The following is a 19,935-nucleotide window of genomic DNA, read 5'->3' as shown; positions in this document are numbered from 1 at the left end:
AAACTCAAGGCTTGCGGGCCAGATCCAGCCCGTGATGTGTTTAGATCTGGCCTGCAAGCAGACTAGTAGGAGAGTTGATTCAGTATGTCGCAGGTGTGTGTGTGTGTGTGTGTATGTGTGTGAGTTGAAGTGGTGGCAGCGTGAGATAGGCCTGGGGGAGAGTCAGCTGGAGCTACAGTGTTGCTGGGGCTCTGCTGAAGCCCCGGGATCAGCACATGTGGCTCCAAATGATCAGGGCTTCCAGCAGCCTTGGGGGTGGCCAGCAGCTGCATGCAGTCTTCGGGGAAAGAGTCAGCTGGAGCTGCCAGGGCTTGGTGGGAACCCCAGAATCAGCGCACGCAGCTCCAACTAATGAGCACTGCGTGAGAAGGCCAGCCGGGCAATGAGTGAGTGCATGGGGAAGGAGAGGAGAGGATAGAAAAGGAGGGGTTTGGGCAGGAAGGAGGAGGAGTGAGGTGGGAGAGAAGGCAATAGGGTGAGGAGGCTTCTGTGGGGCAAGCCTGAAGGAGAGAAGGGGACAGCAACTGGCTCTTCGAGGGCAACCATGATGCTGATGTGTCCCTCAATGAAATTGATTTTGACACCCCTGGTCTAGTTAATTCTGAGCTCTTGGAATAGATTTACCATTTATTGAAGTTATTGTGTTAGCTACAATATTTTGAAAAGCATGACAGCACATTAGAAGAGATTTAATTTTTCTTTCCTTTCATGCTTACCACTGAGTAAAGGTCTGTTAAGTATATAAAGAGGTGGTAGATCTTCAATCTCTGCTATCCGCTGATATGCTGCCCTGGACAAATGGTCTCCATGATACAAACTTCCCAAGATAATGCTTGAGAGGTATATTGGCTCTACAAAGAGGCTAAGTAAAGCTCCTTGAATGCCAAGTACATTCCATCTAAAGGGAAACAAATAACATCAACTGCTTTTAGCATGTCAACACTCAACAACAATAATACAGTAGGCATGTGAAGCATTTTTTGTGTATGATTGCCTCTTGAAACTCACCCTGACATTTCATTATTTTTTCAGCTTTTGCTAATTTGTTGCCAGTAATGAGAAAAAACATTAGACTCCAAAGCAAAATAGCACCTACACAATAGACTTCCTAGAACTCTATGGAACACAATCCAGTTTATATGACTGCAAAGAGAAAATAAAATCTTTTATTTCCTGATAGTTGCTATTTCTTATTAATTGTCCTAACTTGGTCAAAGGAAAAGAGAATATTGGACTTGCTAACACCCAGTGTGACTAATTTTTAAGATTCTCAAAAGGTGAAGTCACAAAAGGACTTTGCAGTTAGTGCACTTCACATACTGGAGCTGTGCAGAGCACTCACTGGCCAAGCTGTGTTAGATAAGCATTGGTCAATGCTGTGACAATTAAGAAATTGCAGCCATTTTACCTTTTACTTTACTTGTGCTTTTTCTGTTGCTTGGGATTCTCAGATGTAGAAGGGGGGAAGGGAGGAATGCTTGAGCTTTTTAAGTTAGCCTAAACAATTGCAGCTGGGTGAGCTTCAAGGTCAATTCTAGATAAAGTTTTGGTGGGCTGTAAAGCGGGGAGGATTTTAGATTAATTGGTGAATGTGATTTATGAGGCCTTTCTGGGGTGGGAATTGCAACTTGTTACTTTGTATCGGGGGAGGGAACTTTAGTCTTGGGTTCAACTATGTACGTGCCGATACTTTGTTTCCTGAATAAAATATTCTTTAAGAAAGAAATCCTTACCTTGAAGTTCTTTTAATTGGTTTCATCTATTGGAACCATGACATTAACCTAAGACTCACTCTTTCTTTAAATTTACGGGGTCCTGAGCTCCAGTCACCTACCCAAAGCAGAAGGGAGGCTGACAAAGACTCAAGGAAGATCCCAAAATGGAGAAGAAGGAAGAACCTGTCACCAGCATCATAACCACAGCTACTACATTGGCGGATGGAGCGCAGGCCATTGCACCAATAGAAAGTGTGGTTTCTGAGACTCCAGTGGCAGGGGTGAGACCAAAGACCTGAGAGCACATCTGGTCATCGTAATGGACCCTGCCTAGTGGAGACTCATGGCACTCAGAGATAGCCCAGCCAAAGAAGAATTCTTCGAAGGCCGCTGAAGCCCTGAGCCTCACTAGCAGCAACACAGCCCTAAGTACCATCATCAATGCTACACTAGCCCAGAGCCCATGCCAAGGTTTGATCAGGCAGGGGGCATTCAACGTGGCCTAATGCAGCAGTATGGATGGCTACACGTCTTGCTAGACAGGCAGCAGCCCATAACACTCCCATCTTTTAAATCCACTTTTGATCCTGAGAAGTTAACTTTCTTTTTGAACCAAGTGCATCCCTACATGAATCAAAATGTGCATGCCTACTCGGACCTCACCATGATGGTCCATGTCATAGTGGCAAACCTGGAGGGTGAGGCATTGGAGTGGCTGAATAATTTGCACAATGAACAAGCTCCAGAGCTATGGGACTACAACCTATTTGTCCGAGGACTGAGAGCCAGATTCGAGGACAAATCCATAGCTCGACAGGCAAAAAAGGACATTCATGAAGTGAAGCAGGCAGGCAGATCAGCAAAAGAATATGTACATGAGTTCCGGAGGGTCGCAGATCGTATTGAGCGGTGGCCAGAATGATACTTGGTGCACCATTTCAAGAACAGCCTGGACACCAATCTGTTCCAAGCATGTATCTATCGTGGAATTTCTGATCAACTGCAGGAGTGATACTGGGTGGCAATAAAGATGGACATCGACCTATCCCACTATAAGCAGCCGACAACTCCCGCACTGGAACCGAGACCAGGACTGGCGAGACGACCACCACTTCGATGACTCCCAGCAGCAGGTGCAGTGGAACCGTCTTCAGACCCAGACCATCTTCAGACCCACAGATTAGATGTTTTAGATGTGGCCAGCTGGGTCAGCGGACAGTGGCTTGCCTTGTCCATTCTTGCAGCAGAGAGGCAGCACAGCCCACCAGAGAAAAGAAAAGCAACCCAGCCATCGGCCAAGGAGAAGCAAAGTTGCCAAAGCCGAAAATGTATGCAATGATCCCCCTCAAGGTGGCAGAGTTGCGGCAATACATTGACAAGAATTTGGCCAGAGGATTCATTGAACCGGCAAAATCCCAAGTGGCAGCCCCAGTACTATTCAAAGAAAAGAAAGATGGGTAGCTCCGCCTCTGCGTTGATTATAAGGGGCTCAACTGCGTGAGCATAGAAAATATGTACCCCCTCCCTCTACTGAAGGATTTGTTAACCCATCTAGCGAAGGGGCGAATTTTTACTATATTGGATCTGTGAGAGGCATATTACCGCATGAGAATAAGAGATGGCGATGAATGGAAAACTGCTTTTAACAGTCCTTTCGGCAGCTATCAGTTTAAAATTATGCCATTTGGATTACAAGGACCTCCTGCTGTGTTTATGCAGCTGATTAACCAGGTGCTACACAATCATTTGTACAAGGGTGTTTTAATGTATCTTGATGACATCTTAATCTATAGCGAGAATATGGCAGACCATGTGGGTTTAGTGCAAGAGATGTTGAAAAAACTGCTAAGCACTAAACTCTATGTCAAACTGTCAAAGTGCAAATTTCATCAGACACGTTTGGACTATTTGGGCTATAAGATTTCCAGTGAGGGCATTGAGATGGATCCTGCCAAAGAGAAGGCTGTAATTGAATGGCGACGTTCAAAAACAGCTCAAAGTTTCCTGGGGCTCGCCAATTTCTACCATCAGTTCACCCCATCATTTGTTGAGACTGCTTTACCCCTGGCAGAACTGTTAAAAACAGGCAAATATAGGGGGAAACCACAACCTGGTCAGCCACTACAACGGACTATGGAATGCCAAACCACCTTTGAGAACTTAAAAAGACTATTTGCTGCTGAACCAGTCTTAAAACACCCCTACCCAGAGGAGCCATCTGTTATTCAAGCCAATGCCAGCAATGTGGCTGTAGGAGCTGTACTTTTGCAGAAAAATTGTGATGGGATTTTACAACCCTGTGCTTACACTTCAAAAAAGTTCACCAACGCTGAACAAAGATGGGCTGTTTGGGAGAAAGAAGCCTTTGTGATTCGATGGGCTTTGTTGATGTGGTGTCACTACCTAGAGGGGAGCAAGGTGCCTTTTGAAGTTTGGACTGATCATAAAAACGTAGAGGCATTGAAAACTAGGGAGTAAAACAGGGGTAAACTATCTCCCAAACAGGTATGCTGGCCGCAGTATTTTAATCATTTTAACTTCACCCTAAGATACATACCACGTGGAAAGAATTTCTTGGCCGATACCCTATCCAGACTGCCCCAGTATAAGAGCCAGCGTGAACAAGTCATAGATTCTATCATGTCTGCACCACAGGTTATTTCTCAAATTAACCCACAGAACCCTCAATCTCCTAACCCCGATGAGCTTGTGACAAAGAAGTTAAAACAAGATTTAATTAATGATCAGTGGTTTAAGGATAGTCGAAGCATCCTGACCCAAAGGGATGGGTTGGCTTACAAGGGAGGAAAATTATATCTGCCTGAGTCACTCAGACTTCAAGCGTTCCAGTGCAATCATGATGTAAAACAGGCTGGTCACTTTGGTTACTTAAAAACGCTGCATTTAATTCGGAGGCGATTTTGGTGGCCGGGCTTGAAGAATGATGTAGAGAACTATGTCAAAAGCTGTGCAGTCTGTGCTACCATGAAAAGAATTCCAGGGAAGCCTCCTGGACTGTTGCAACCTATTGTGGACCTTCCCAACCCTGGGAAGAGATCGCTATGGACTTTATCATCGAGTTACCTGAAAGCAGAGGAAATACAGTAATTGTGACTGATCTTTTTTCAAAGCAGGCTCATTTCATTGCCTGCTCTGGCCTCCCATCAGCCTGGAAATTGGCTAAGATGTTCCTTAAACACATTTACCGACTACACGGTGTGCCAAAGTGGATAATCTCTGGCAGGGGGTTGCAATTTACAGCAAAATTCTGGAGAAACTTTCTGAAAATAATTGATTCAATGCAAGGATTGTCATCAGCTTTTCACCTGTCTATGAATGGGGCAGTTGAAAAAATGATTGCAATGGTGGAACAATACCTTAGGTGCTATATGGATTACCAACAGACAAACTGGACTGACCTCCTCCCATTTGCTGAAGTGGCCTACAACAACACGGTCCACAGTAGCACTGGTTTCACTCCTTTTAAGAAATTCCACTGGAAGGGATTTTATCCCTATCCCTGAATGTTCCCAAAATACCCTGCCTCTCAGAAGTTAAACCAATGGATGTCAGCTTGGAAGGGAATGTGGGACAATGCCAAGAAAGCACTGAAAAAAGCTTCAGAAACATATAAAAAACAAGCTGATAAGAAAAGAGCGGTCATTTTGAGTGGGGGGGAAGGCTTATCTGTCCACAAAATACTTAAGACTCAAATTGCCTAGCAAAAAATTGGGACCAAAATACCTGGGTCCTTTCCCCATAGTGCGAGTTCTAAACCCAGTTACTGTAGAATTGAAGCTTCCTCAGCTTTTAGGGAAGATTCACCCTGTGTTTCACTGCAGCTTGTTAAAACCTTTCAGGGAATCAATTCTAAGATCCCCTCCCAAGAAAGCTCCTGGACCAGTTGTGGTGGCTGGGGAGACTCATTATGAAGTGAAACGTATTCTTGATGCTAGATTGTACAAGGGGAAATTGCAATACTTGGTGCAATGGAAAGGCTACCCATTATCAGAGGCCACTTGGGTAAAGTGTACATGTAAAAGCTGATAGACTTATTCATAAATTTTATGATAAACATCCAAACAAACCGAGGGGAAATCCCTAATCTATGCTTTTGTTTGATTTGCAGGACTTCTCCTTTCTGTTAAGGGGGGACGGATGTCAACACTGTGACAATTAAGAAATTGCAGCCATTTCACCTTTTACTTTACTTGTGCTTTTTCTGTTGCTTGGGATTCTCGGATGTAGAAGGGGGGATAGGAGGAATGCTTGAGCTTTTTAAGTTAACCTAAACAATAGCAGCTGGGTGAGCTTCAAGGTCAATTCTAGATAAAGTTTTGGCGGGCTGTAAAGCGGGAGGATTTTAGATTATTTGGTGAATGTGATTTATGATGGCCTTTCTGGGGTGGGAATTGCAACTTGTTACTTTGTATCAGGGGAGGGAACTTTAGTCTTGGGTTCAACTATGTAAGTGCTGATACTTTGTTTCCTGAATAAAATGTTCTTTAAGGAAGAAATCCTTGCCTTAAAGTTCTTTTAATTGGTTTCATCTATCGCCGTGGTGGCGAATCTATGGCACGCGTGCCACACTGGGCATGCAAAGCCTTTTCTGTTGGCATGCACACTAGAGGGACACTCCCCTCCCCCTCTCCATGTGCGCATGACTAGTGGGAACTGGAGAGGGCAGGAAAACTAAATCCAGCAGCGCTCACATGGGAACAGCTGCAAGAGCTGGGCAGGGAGAATGGAACCTATAAAAGGAGCAGGTTTTGGCGGCAGTGCAGCGAGCGAATGAGCAGATGGCATTTGGAAGCAACGGTGCAGTGAACGAGCAGCAGCAGTTTGGAGAAAAGGTGAGCGAGCAAAGCAGCATGAGTTTGCACTTTCGAGGAGGCAGGTGGGACATGGCAGCTGTTTGCACTTTGCTGAAGCTTGCAGGGGGCAGGAGGAGGAGGATGTGCATGTTTTCACTTTTGAGAAGGCAGGTGGGACCTGGCATCCATTTGCGCTTTGCAGAAGCTCAAGGGGGGAGGAGGATGCATGTGTTTGCACTTCAGAGGAGGCAGGTGGGACATGGGGCCCATTTGCGCTTTGCAGAAGGTTGCAGGGGGCAGGGGGAGGGGGACACACATGTTTGCACTTCAGAGGAGGCAGGTGGGACATGGCGCCTGTTTGCGCATTGCAGAAGCTTGTGGGGGTGGGGGGAGGAGGATGCACGTGTTTGCACTTCGGAGGCAGGTGGGATGTGGCACCCATTTGCGCTTTGCAGAAGCTCTCGGGGGGTGGGAGGAGGAGGATGTGCATGTTTGCACTTCAGAGGAGGCAGGTGGGACGTGGCACCCGTTTGTGTTTTGCAGAAGGTCGTGGGGGAGGAGGACGTGCCTGTTTGCACTTTGGAGAAAGGGAGAGAGAGAGAGAGAGAGAGAGAGAGGAAGGAAGGGGAGGGAAAAGGAAGGAAGGAAGGAAGGAGATGGGAATGATAAAGGGAGGCAGGCAAGGAAGGAGGGGAGGGGGAAGGAAGGAAGGAAGGAAGGAAGGAAGGAAGGAAGGAAGGAAGGAAGGAAGGAAGAAAGGAGGGAGGGAGGGAGGGAGATGGGAATGAGAAGGCGGGAGACACATGACCTTGGAGATGCAGCAAGGGTCATAAGTGAAAAATGGTCATAAGCCACTTTATTCAGTGCCTTTGTAACTTCGAACAGTCACTAAGAATTGTTGTAAGTCGAGGACTACTGTACTTTATCACTTTTTTCCTTTTTGGGGGGGTCATCAAGTTTTTGACACCTTGCTAGGTGACTGGAAAAGCCCTGAGAGCCGGGCTTTTCAACCTTTTCACCAATTGTACCACTTTAGAATATGGCAATATTCAAGTACTACCAGTCACCTAGCAAGGTGTCAAAAACTTGACCCAAAAAAATGGAAAAAAGTGATAAAGTACAGGTAGTCCTCACCCCCCTTTAATATCGTCTTTACCGCCACCCTCTTTAATAACATCTCTTCCCTCACCCCCTTTAATATCATCTCTACCATAGCCATGCCCACCCAGTGGCCACACCCACCCAGCACCCGGCGATACATAAGTGGGTTTTGGGCTGCAGTTTGAGCACTCGGTCTCTAAAAGGTTCGCCATCACTGATCTATCGGAACTATGACACATCAATTTTTGAGGACTGAGGATATTAACAAAATACTTGATCATGTTTATTTGACTGACCATTGCCCTTTCTGGCTTATTAAGTGGAATAATGGGGAACATGACCTGCTGAATCCATGTTGTTGTAAATTCCTCTTTTATGGCACCTTTAAAGGTGACTTTTGTAAAACCTACCATAAACCTAATATACTGGCTCCTAATACTCCTTTCGGATGTCATTGATCAAAATATTTTTCTGGATAGGATATCTGAGTTGGGAGATGAAGGAACTGTAGTAGAATGGTTCTACTAGTAATTGGATAGGTGATTTCAGGAAACTACTACTCTGCCCAGGATGATTATGCTAGGGTGATCCTCAGGTTCCTTTTACCTCCCGTGCTTTTTTTTATTGAAAGAAGCTATTGGAGTTATCAAATGTGAATCACTTAGAGTGTCACCGTTTCTTTTGGTATAATTAATTTTTAACTAGTGTCATAGGCTTATGGACTGCATGAGGCTTATAAACTGGGGTCTTAAGTCAAGATGAAGATACTGTTTTAAGTGGGTCAGCCATCCAGTTAAACGGTGTTCAACCATTGACCTCTGTCTGAACTGAGCCTTGAAACACCAGGAAGCAAGGAAATTGGCAAAATGTTGGCATAATAACTGGTCCTACAAGTGTATATACTACACTGATTTAGAGTAAAAAAAAAAAAAGACTAATTTACAGAGGTGAGAGGTTTCATTTCATTGGCTGCCAAGAGCTCTTAACCCAATATATATTTTTTTACATGTAACATGTGATACAGAGTCTCAACATCCACAGATAAATATTTATGGTAGCTTAATATGCACTTTAGTGAAACTTGAAAGGATTCCAGATTTAATCATATTAGCCAAATAAAACTAAATGCAGTTGAACTATTCTGAGTAGTATAATCAAGTTAGGATACACAGAATTGATTTTTATACATTTTGAGTATCATGTGCTTCTAACATTTCTTCCATATGTCTTGTTGATACAACTCTGATTGACATGTTTAAGTTTGTGGTTTAAGCTTAGAGTAGGTTCAAAAGAGTAGAAGGGCTGTAATATTGTGGAACTTATGCTTTGCATGTTAAGTCTCATTTTAGAATTTCCAATGTACTATGAAGTATAATTAGGTTATACTTAAACAAATTATAATTTGTGTTAAAATACATTTCAAATCATTATTTTTAAATCACATATCATTGAAAAAATTACAGTCACTATATCTCTTGCTTTACAAAAATATGATAAGATTGAACATCATATATCAATTGATTTATAAGAAATACTTAATATTTGATCAAAGAAATCATGAGTAAATAAATATTCTTCTTCTGGCAGTAAGTGATATTTCCAACTTAAAGCCTTCAGCAGACAGGAAAGTACATGCTGTTATCTCCTTTTGTCAATTTTCTCCTATATTTTTCTCTGAAAATTTAAGATAAGCTATCCCAAAGCAGCTATGATCTATGAGAACCAACAGGATGAAGTTGTCAGGGATTGAAAGAGAGAGCACAGTATCATCTGCCTTAAGTTCTTTTAGACAGATAAGCAAGAGAGGGCTCCATCTGTATCTAAAAACATTCAAAATATGGCAATTCATGTGAGGCGAGGGGGACATACCCAGGTCATGCAAGAGCTGCTGAAGGTCTGGATAAGGCTGCACGCAAAAATCTATGGGATGGTTTTGCTTTTTTAAAAAGGATAACATACTGGTGTTACTTTCAAAACTCTCTCAAAATGAAAACTGATAATGTCCCTCTTATGTCCCTGAGCCATAAAATGCTGTCCACCCCAATCTGAAATATATCAATGTAAAAAGATAGCTTACCTAGCTATCTTATCACTGCAAGACATAGTAAGTAACCTCTCTCCCTGAAGAACTCCATCCCACGTCTGGATCGTAGTTGTAGCACGGACAGGGATCGTTCCTTCCCCAGATTCAATTTTTGTCCGTAGTTGACCCCTTGCTTTCCGGTTAGGGTGTCTGTCTCCTTGATCTGAATCATGCAAGCCACCATAGTAACAAAACAAAGCATAAAAGATAAACATTACTTTTAATACAACTATAAAACTTATATATATATTATATGTATTATTTACTTATTATTTATTTTATTTATATGGCATCTTTATTCAACTCAACGTGGCAAGCATACTTGATACTCCTTTCCCCTCCTATTTTTCCCACAACAACCATCCTGTGAGATGACTTGGCCTAAGAGATTCACCTAAAATTCACCCAGTGGGTTTTCATGGCAGAAAGGGACTAGAACTCACAGTCTCCCAGTTTCTAGCCTGGTACCTTAACCATTAAAGCAATAATATTAAGCATTATTTTTATTTATTATTTCAGCCAGGGAATTGACAGAACAGGAAAACAACACAAAATGTAGTGCAATTAGAAAACTTATTATGTGCAATAATAATTTTACCCAGCATTTTATAAACATAAAATTGATAATATTATCTAACCTTCATTGTTAACATTTCATGTATTCAAATCAAAGTAACCTCAGGATTTTTTTAAAAAAATTACCTATAACTTACATATTTCAAAGTAATTTACATACAGAATTAAAGCCACAATAAATAAGCTGTTGTAGGAATGAATGGGTTATTACTATTCTTTACAATTATTTTATATAGTTATTTACAATTAAATAAATAAATTATATACAGATATAAATTGTATATCTTGCATGTGTGTTGAATAATGATAATGAAATCATAGATTAATTCAAAGACATTTTTTATGATGTATGAAGGGGCCAAAAGTGGGTCAGTTGTTTGTTTTATATTAAGGGACTTAGTTGATTTTGATTTTAGAAACTAGAAGAACTCTCTTTGGCTTTATCTAAATAAACTCTTTTGCTTTGGCTTTATTGGAATAATCTCCACCAGAGAACCATTTGTACCTTCTTGGACAGCTTCATGTGGTGAAAATATCCGAGCATCACCACAAGGGGAGGTGCTAATATAGAGATGAAACTGCACATTTTCATCCAATTTAAAACCACCTTGTTCTGACTTGATAAAAATAGATTTTTGCTGGTCTTCCTTATTGCTGAAACAAAGAGGGAAATTCAGGTTGTGTGGAAATATATGCATCAAACAAAACCTAAAATTTAGCATAACTAGATCAAAGATGTTACGATACAGTTATATATTTATTGTAATAAATCAAAGGGAATACTGGGAGGATTGCCAATAGAAGTAAATTATTCTGTAGATAATTAAGATTTTTTGCTTTAGTAATTTAGCAGCAAACCTTACATTCAGTCATGGAATATATCAAAGGAAATTACAAACCACTGTTGTTCACTTACAACTTAGACAAAAACTAGTTATAAACAAATGGCTGAAATGCAGCCTCTGAAACCAACCAAAGAAAAATGAGAAAGAACATTGACTCATAAAATTTATGGGCAATGTCTATAAATTTCTCTAAACACACCCGATTCAGTACTCACTTCCAAATACCAAAGTGCAGAAGCAACCTCTTTGGACATACATACACCAAGCTAACACTTAGCCAAGTATTCAAAATAAAAACATCCATCTATACTCTCATATCCACCAACGCTTCAATGTCATCTAACAGAGTAATTTTTATCTCCCTGGAAAAATATCACAGGATGCCGCATTTTTCCACCCCCATCTCAGGGTCTTTCGATTACCATCATTGTGGTGGGGAAAGAAATAGTGAATTTAAGACAGCTTCACAAAAAGTGGAGTGGATGACCACAGAGGAATGAAAAGCCAGCAAATGGACTGGCTCTTCGTCTCCAAACAAGGAGACAACTTGAAATTGCCCACAAGTACTCCCAACAATTACTCCTCATGAGTACAGTGGTCTCCAGGGAGTTTGGAGTTCTGGGAGATGAGCAATTAACCACCTTGCTCAAACAGCAGTCAGGACCTTCGAAAGAACATTGGGTTCACATATTTCCGTTTTTAAAATTCTTTTGGACATTACTTATTAATTGCTTTTCTGCTATTACCAGTAGGCACCTTGGATTTACAAATTTTACAGTACCAGATAAGTTTCCTTTAATCATTATCAAGAGAAGCTTTAACTATAAGCTTAAGAACTTAATTTTTTTTAATAAACAGCAAAAGATTATTAAAAATTTGACTTTGGAAAGTTACAAATTGGCTAATGATACAGATAACTTTGAAATAAGATTTTGGACTTAATAATAAAGAATCCGTCGCTGGGAAAATGTTTTTGTTTTGAATTTGGAAAAAAAATGATAAAATTAAAAACTGGACACAAGAAGAAACTAGGGGGAGCTAAAGATTATAGCTAAAGGAGAAGAACACCCAAACTCAACTCAAAATTACAGAATGAAGCAAAATATTTTAACATTGGACATATTGAAGGATATTTTGAATAAAAAGATTTTATGGATGAAGAACAAGTTTTACCTGACAAGATTAAGAGTGATTTCAAAGTGGATTTAAAAATGACAGGCTACATGGAAAAAAATGTTACACTGGACTTAATAATTAAAAGGGATATATAAATAACAAACCAAGAAACTGACATGGATAATTTTCCTATATTAGTTTTACAAAAGAGGCTTGTTAAAGATTTAAAGTATTTTATGAGAAGGGACAAAAAATTAAAAGAAATAAAGTTCTATGATATTATTTATACGGATTAAAGATCAAGATTGCTAAAAATAAAACAGTTGATTTATTTGATGAAGGTTAAAATAGATATGTCGTTTATTTCTGGTAACCCCTAATGGACTTTGGTTTATTTGGTCCACATGCCTCTGCTGCTTCCACATTTTCCCTTAACATTTCACTTCCCAGTGAAGTGAAAACTGACAGATTGGTCAAAAGGTTTCATATGAAACACCCCAACAAACCGAAAGATAACCCTTAACATATGCTTTTGTTTAGTTTACAGGATCTGTCCTTCTTGTAAGGGGGGCCGGATGTCAATGCTGCAAATATTGTATATTCTTGCTTTTGACAATATGCAGAATTGTCTGATAAATATGGGGTTAATAAAGAGCAGAAGGGGCGTTGGGGGTAAAGCCCGGGAAAGAAAGAGGAAGAAAACATTTGACCTTCACACTAATTGGATAATGTGAGATATGACGGCTAATTTAGGGAAGGAACATGCTGATAATTTAACTGCTCAGAGGAAGAGAACTTAGATCCTAGCATCCCTCCGTTATGCCTGTGCTGACATTTTGTAACAAAAAAAGACTTTTAGGAAAATAAATGCCTGGAAGTTCTTTGGAATGTTTCATTAGCCGGAACCACAACACTCTCAATAAAAAGAAACCTATAATATACACTGGGCTAGGATAGATTGACTGATCAAAAGGCATCCAGTGAGCTTCTGGGGCTGAGGGTGGATTTGAACCTGGCTCTCCCCAGGGTTAATGCCAATTCTACACTTTAATTATTATGCCACAATAGCTCTGATTTCTATAGCAGGCTTTAAAAGACTTGTGGATTCTTATGCAATAACTTTTTTATAGGCAGTTGAACTAAGTTGCTAAAAGTGGTATTAGTTATTTATGTGACTTACAGAATAATTTGAATTTGCTTTAGACCAATGAAAGGCCACATTAAATAATGAGAAATTCAGAATATCCTGTTTATAATGTAATTTTCTAATTATAACAATTTTCAAGTCACTTCCCTCTCTCTCCATTGTTATAATGATTAAGTTTGAAGTATATTTCTTTAATACTGTTGAATATATTCATACTTTGCTTTAATTAATTTTATTTATAGTGTTACTATACTAAACTAAGAAAAAATGATCTGCTTTAGTTATTTTACATTCAATTTGCTTAAAACCTAATTTTCTGTTTGACCCAAGATTAAAAGCTTTCTATGATTTTGAAGTAGCTTAAGAAAACTTGATGTCAGTTTTGCAGCTGTCTCTATGTCCTATTGACTTATTTGTGCTGGAAATGTGAATGAAGACAATCAGTAAAAATGTATTTTCTACATAGTACACGTCCAGGAAGATATTAATTTTATAGTATGCATTACCAATCTTAATTCTCAAAAATTCTTCATGAGGAGTTCTGCAAAATAAATTCAACAAGAGAACAGACAACCTGGCATCTTCTGTCAAGCACAAAAATATTTCATCTCATATTACTGATGTGAAGATCAGGGAAAAACTTGAGCATAAATAGCCTTAACCACCTTATGGAAACTAGGACCAAATTAACTTACAACAGATATCATCAGTTCAGCAACCAAAGACTATCTCTGAATCAACTGGTCATACTACAAATTCCCTTTGGGGATTTAAGATAATAGATATTAATGTTCTTATTTCCTCAGAAGACAAGCAGTCATACAATTTCCTTCCAAGTATTTCAGAAATTTTCATATATGATTAGAATACTTTTAAAAGTTATTTGTAACATCTCAAGAGGAAACACATGAGACAATCTATGACATCTTGAGATTCCACCCAACATTTACTAATAGATCCTTGTCCATTTATGACTGCTGGTGTATATTTCAGTTCCTGCATATGTTTTTACTTAAGCCCTTCATTCAGTATGACTCCTCTATATTATGAATCATTTAAAAATAATGGGGACTACTTTTATATAAGGACTTTTATATTCTCTCTATATATAGCTATATAACTATTTGTTTTCTGAGGTTTTCGCGGGTATTTGTATATAGGTCTTTGGTTGTTCGGGTTTTCTCCCGCGTAAAATTGGAAGTGTCTTGGCGACGTTTCGACAAAGTCACATTCGTCATCTTCAGGCTGGTGTTTTCAGCTTCTTGCTTTGAGCAGCAATGTCTGGTCTTAGCTGTTTCTTCCTTTTAACTGCCAGTGGGGGTATGAACTGATTGGGTGGGAGCTTGGCTGTGTTCTGATTGGGTAGAGGTGTGTTCTGAATGGTTAGGGGCTTGGCTGTGCTCTGATTGGCTGGGGGAGTGTTCTGTTTGGTTGTGCTCAGGTTAGTCTGAGTTGCAGAGGGGTTTAAGATTTTGGGGTTATGGAGTCGTTTGTCAATAAGGGCGGGTTTCCAAATGGCTGGTAGGCGGGAGGTATAATCTCACTTGTTCATGCTGTGTGGGCGTTTTTCTATCTCGATGGCTTCTCTGATTATTCTGTTATTAAAATGTTCACTTTTGGCAATGGTTCTGGTATTTTTAAAGTCAATTTCATGTCCTGTGGCTTTAAGGGTTGGACCAGGGAAGATGTTGGTTCCTCTTTTTTGACTGAGTTCTTATGTTCTTCAATGCGTGCACTTATTCTTCTGTTGGTTTGTCCGATGTATGTGGTGGGACAAGTGGTGCATGGGATTTCGTATACTCCTTGATTTTCTAATTCAATTTTATCTTGGGGGTTTCTAAGGATGGTGGATATTTTTCTGTTTGTGCAGAATGCTGTTTTGATGTTGTGTTTCTGAAGGATCTTACTGATTCTGTCTGTGGTGCCTTTTATGTATGGGAGGAGGGCTTTGCCGTTTTCTTGTTCTTTGTCTTGGATTTTAGTGGGGGTTTCTTTTTGGATTAGGTTTGTAATCTTATTTCTATGGAATCCATTGGATGTTAGTATATTGGTGAGAGTGTGTAGTTGAAGAATAAGTACACGCATTGAAGAACATAAGAACTCAGTCAAAAAAGAGGAACCAACATCTTCCCTGGTCCAACACCTTAAAGCCACAGGACATGAACTTGACTTTAAAAATACCAGAACCATTGCCAAAAGTGAACATTTTAATAACAGAATAATCAGAGAAGCCATCGAGATAGAAAAACGCCCACACAGCATGAACAAGCGAGATGATACCTCCCGCCTACCAGCCATTTGGAAACCCGCCCTTATTGACAAACGACTCCATAACCCCAAAATCTTAAACACCTCTGCAACTCAGACTAACCTGAGCACAACCAAACAGAACACTCCCCTAGCCAATCAGAGCACAGCCAAGACCTAACCATTCAGAACACACCTTGGTGTGTGGGGGTTATGGAGAGCTATTGTTAACAAACCAGATTTTTCCCAGGGGAAACTTAAAGCTGATTTTGCTTCTTCAGTACTGAGATGTGTATTCAATAAAGTTTATCTTTTATGGCACCTCAAAGCCGTAGAGTTTTCTCAAAGCTTTAAATAGGCTTTAAATGATAGCATCCACAGTATAATGTGATGGTGCTAAAATCATGATAAATATGATGACTTCATTATGAAAATCACAATTACCCATGTGTCTCCTAACATAATGGGTCCCTTGGCCCCCTGCAGATACTCATGGCTTTGAAAGTTATATTAATGTTTTAAAATGTGTACAATAAGCAACTGGCAATTGTGTACAGTTCATTTGTATCTTTAACAGCCAAACTGCTGCATTTTGCACTGACTGCAATTCCCAGAAATTTTAAAGTGTCTTCCATAGATAGTGCTGCATTATTTAAAATGGGATACAGCCAAGCATAAATTAATGGTTAAAGATTGAAATTATTTTATAAATTATTGAAAGACTGAGGACCCCCATATCTGTCTAAGAGCAATCTCCTGAAAATCTATAGAATGCTGCTCCATTAAAATTGATAGTAGTACAAAATTATTTCCTATATGGGTTATCTCAGAGATAGAAAGAAGCATTAATTCAATTGCTATTATCTGAAAGTATCAAATCAAACCATTGTTTTTTTCATATTTAGGTCTTAGCATCTTATGAAGTGTACTATGTCTTCATAGAAATTTGTATGAACACAATATTCTGTGATCCTATCCATAGTGTGATTGATAGAACCTGCCTCTGTAGAGTAAAAGTCCTTTGAACTTACCTTAAATGTAGTTCAAGTTGTGTATAAAGAAATTTAAGTAGGCATCTCCGAGCTATAATTTCTGCATGGCAATCATTCAAAGCAAGACCACGGTCACTCATATATTCTCCATTAATACATTTTGTTCCTGTAGAAACACTTATAACCTGAGCGTCTTTCACATCAGTACCTGGAAAATCAGTTTCAGGAGAAAAGACTTAAAGAAGGTTTTTCTTCCCAGTCATCTTAAACATGTAGCCTAATGGATACTATCTAATAAAAATAATTTAATAATTAATGATTTAAATAATTAAATTGAGTTAATTTTCAATTCTAAATAATTTTGAACTCTAAATTAATCACAGATATTTGAAGTTGAATACACAGATATTTCTGTATGGATTGCCTTTCAAATTTTGGAATCATATAAAACTGATTAAATTATTAATTTGCATAGTCTGGATTTTATACATTATATTGTCAAACCATACAGCTATATGCATTCTTGGATGGACTGAAAATATCTGTACAATTAAATCATTACTAGATTTAGATTACATACAACACTGATCAAGCTATTTATTTAAATCCATATCAGATACAGTGGGGCTAGGTGAAAGTTTGTGAATTTTAGAGAAAAAAATATTTAGTTTCCAGCTTTGCAGTCTCAGGCATTTTTTGTTCTGAGTTCTCAATTAAACTATGAGTTGAATTTTTCATGCAATACAGGATAGTAGATTTGGTTGTCTATGAGCAACATCATTTAAAGTACCAGATTCTAATTTGTGGAACTTGAACAAATATGAAATGACATTAACTATAAATTTAAACTGGGAATGTTTTTATCACCATTTTATTTACATATTTTAATCAATGTGATTAAAAATAAATATATTTGTTCATTATAATTGTTAACTAACTGAAATATATATGGGCATGAATAAAACATAACTTTCTAGAAGTCAGAGAGTTTAAGAGTCTTACTGATTCCTTTTTTCTGCCTTGTTAAATTTTTCTCTCTCTTTCAATATATAATTTATTTCACTAGTGCAACAATCAATTCTATTTATGGGACAATCATATATTTATGGATTATGGGTGCCATGCCTACAGAATGTATTTAACTCAGTGAATTCCAGTCCATTGGGGTCAAAATATCTCTACCCTTTAAGTATTGAATATATCATGGATAAAATATACATGATTATAACAGTGAAACTATCAATTATTTATTTAAGCTGCACTGTATGATTAAAAGCATTGCTGTTGTTAAAATGTTATTATGTTAAATTTGGGATAATATAGTATTTAATTATTATAAATAGCTACTTCATGTATATGATTAAGCAAAAGAGAAAGAGGGCTTTAAAATTAAAAATAAAAACAATGATTTGCATACTTATGTATACATGCCCAATAATAGTTAATATTAAAATATAACATTTAAAGATTAGAATTAAATATGAATTACTAATTACTAATAATAACTTTTTTTACATTATTAAATATGGGAAAGAAAGGGACAATATCTATTTACCTTGATCACTTTATTTTTTATACAAACAAGGGGATAAAGAACCCAGCTGCATGGCAGGTGGGTCTTGTTTTGTTTTACCTGTTGTCATGACAACACCGGCTAGCACTTTTCTACGTGCATGAGGTGATGTAAAGTTATCTGTCAAATCGCTGAATTTCTCTACGACCAAGCGTGCAACAGCATCAGCTAAAACCTGCAAAAATCATATTGGTATGTTGGACAATTCAGAAACACAAATCTATTTCTTACTTTAAAATGAACACTAAAAACCTGCCCTAACAATGTTAGAATGAATTTATCCATTTGCACCGCATTATCATGCTATGTTCTATGGCAGTGTTTCCCAAACTTGACAATTTTAAGGCAACGCTGGCTGTGGAATTCTGGGAGTTGAAGTCCACATGCCTTAAAATTGTCAAGTTTGGGAAACACTGTTCTATGGCATCCCTTAGAACAGAACAAATAATTGGAAACTGGAAGGATGACCCAGATATACTGTAAAATTAAAGGGAATTAAAAAGGGATGACTATGGATTACGTACATATTTGGCTAGAAAATCACACAAGTATAAAAATTGATTGAAAGGAAGATTCTGCTTCAGAGACGTCAGTCCTATATCATATAATGGATGACATTCATTATGATTTTTATCAAAATCACAAAAAATGTTGAGTAAAGTATTTCAAATATCTTAAGAATAAAAGATTCTTTTTTAAAAAATCAAATGAAGAGTTTTTAAATTACCACAGTACTAGAGGGGGTAACTAGGAAATACACATTGAATATAAACAATAAATGCTTAACAGCGAAGGGAATAACATAATATTTGAAAAATGACAGTTATTTGGTTAGTTAGCCAAATCTTTCATGTTGCTGAACAAAATCCAGAATTGGCCAGTTCAAACATAACACTATTAAAGTTGGGGTCAAACAATAAGGAAAGAGAGCTTCCAAATTGCTTTACCAACTGCTGCCTAATACCAAACAGAACATAGATAAAAACTATTAAAATTATCCATTTTTTAACCATTCAAATAATCTCCCTTTTTAAAACAACCCAGTATTATTAACTGTCAAGAGGAAAAACTTTATTAATTTACTGCTGAATTCACTTAAAACAAATATTGTATTTCTAATTGTTAGAAAAATACCTATGATATACAGGTTTCATATTCTAAGAACCATGACTTGATTTTCCATAATATCAGGCAATAAGCTCCCACTGAATTGGGCTATACATCAGGTTTTTCCTAGAATGATCTATTCTAAGATTTTTTTAAATTTAAAATTGCAAGAATGCCATAGCATCCGACAGCCCTGAGTATGCATAATAAACTTTGTAATTTCTTTATCTCTGTTTTTATGTAGATGTGTATGTTTGTGCCTTCCAGGGAGTCCTGATTCCTGACCACTCCCTGCACACGTTTCTGCAGTTTCTTTGGCAACCTTTTCAGAAACAGTTCGCCTTTGCCTGTTTCCTAGGACTGAGAGAGAGAGTGATGGGCTCAAATTATTCAGTTGGCTACCTGTCTCTGGGGGACTAGTATTCATAGTCTCTCAATTTCCAACCCGGTACCTTTACCACTATACCAGACTGGCTCGCTCTAAATGCAGCTCACTATAGTGGCGAATATCTGTAGCTCGGGTGTAGGATGGAGTGGAGGTTCATTCTCCGAGCTTGTGGGCTGGTTTCTGAACGTTTCACTATCAGGCTAGGTAACATCTTCAGTGGAGTTTATGGGA

The 19,935-nt window shown here is 38.6% G+C and overlaps 1 protein-coding gene across 10 annotated transcripts in view; it reads right to left on the bottom strand.

Moving 5' to 3' along the window:
• ADARB1 (adenosine deaminase RNA specific B1) overlaps positions 1 to 19,935 on the bottom strand; it is a 111,451-nt gene that overhangs the window by 29,124 nt on the left and 62,392 nt on the right. For all 10 annotated transcript variants that reach the window (XM_039326383.1, XM_039326375.1, XM_039326377.1 and 7 more), the window contains 5 exons: positions 18,270 to 18,384; positions 16,676 to 16,844; positions 10,795 to 10,943; positions 9,708 to 9,876; positions 717 to 898 (listed from right to left, as the gene is read on the bottom strand). In XM_039326383.1, the coding sequence (XP_039182317.1) occupies positions 717 to 898; positions 9,708 to 9,876; positions 10,795 to 10,943; positions 16,676 to 16,844; positions 18,270 to 18,384 (784 nt within the window). The remainder of the gene's footprint in view (positions 1 to 716; positions 899 to 9,707; positions 9,877 to 10,794; positions 10,944 to 16,675; positions 16,845 to 18,269; positions 18,385 to 19,935) is intronic.

This window comes from Crotalus tigris, unplaced genomic scaffold, assembly GCF_016545835.1.
Source record: "Crotalus tigris isolate CLP2741 ecotype Arizona unplaced genomic scaffold, ASM1654583v1 scf7180000024340.7048381, whole genome shotgun sequence".
NCBI lineage: Eukaryota > Metazoa > Chordata > Lepidosauria > Squamata > Viperidae > Crotalus > Crotalus tigris.
Note: the sequence above shows the minus strand (reverse complement) of the source record. Positions and strands in the feature narration are given on the sequence as shown.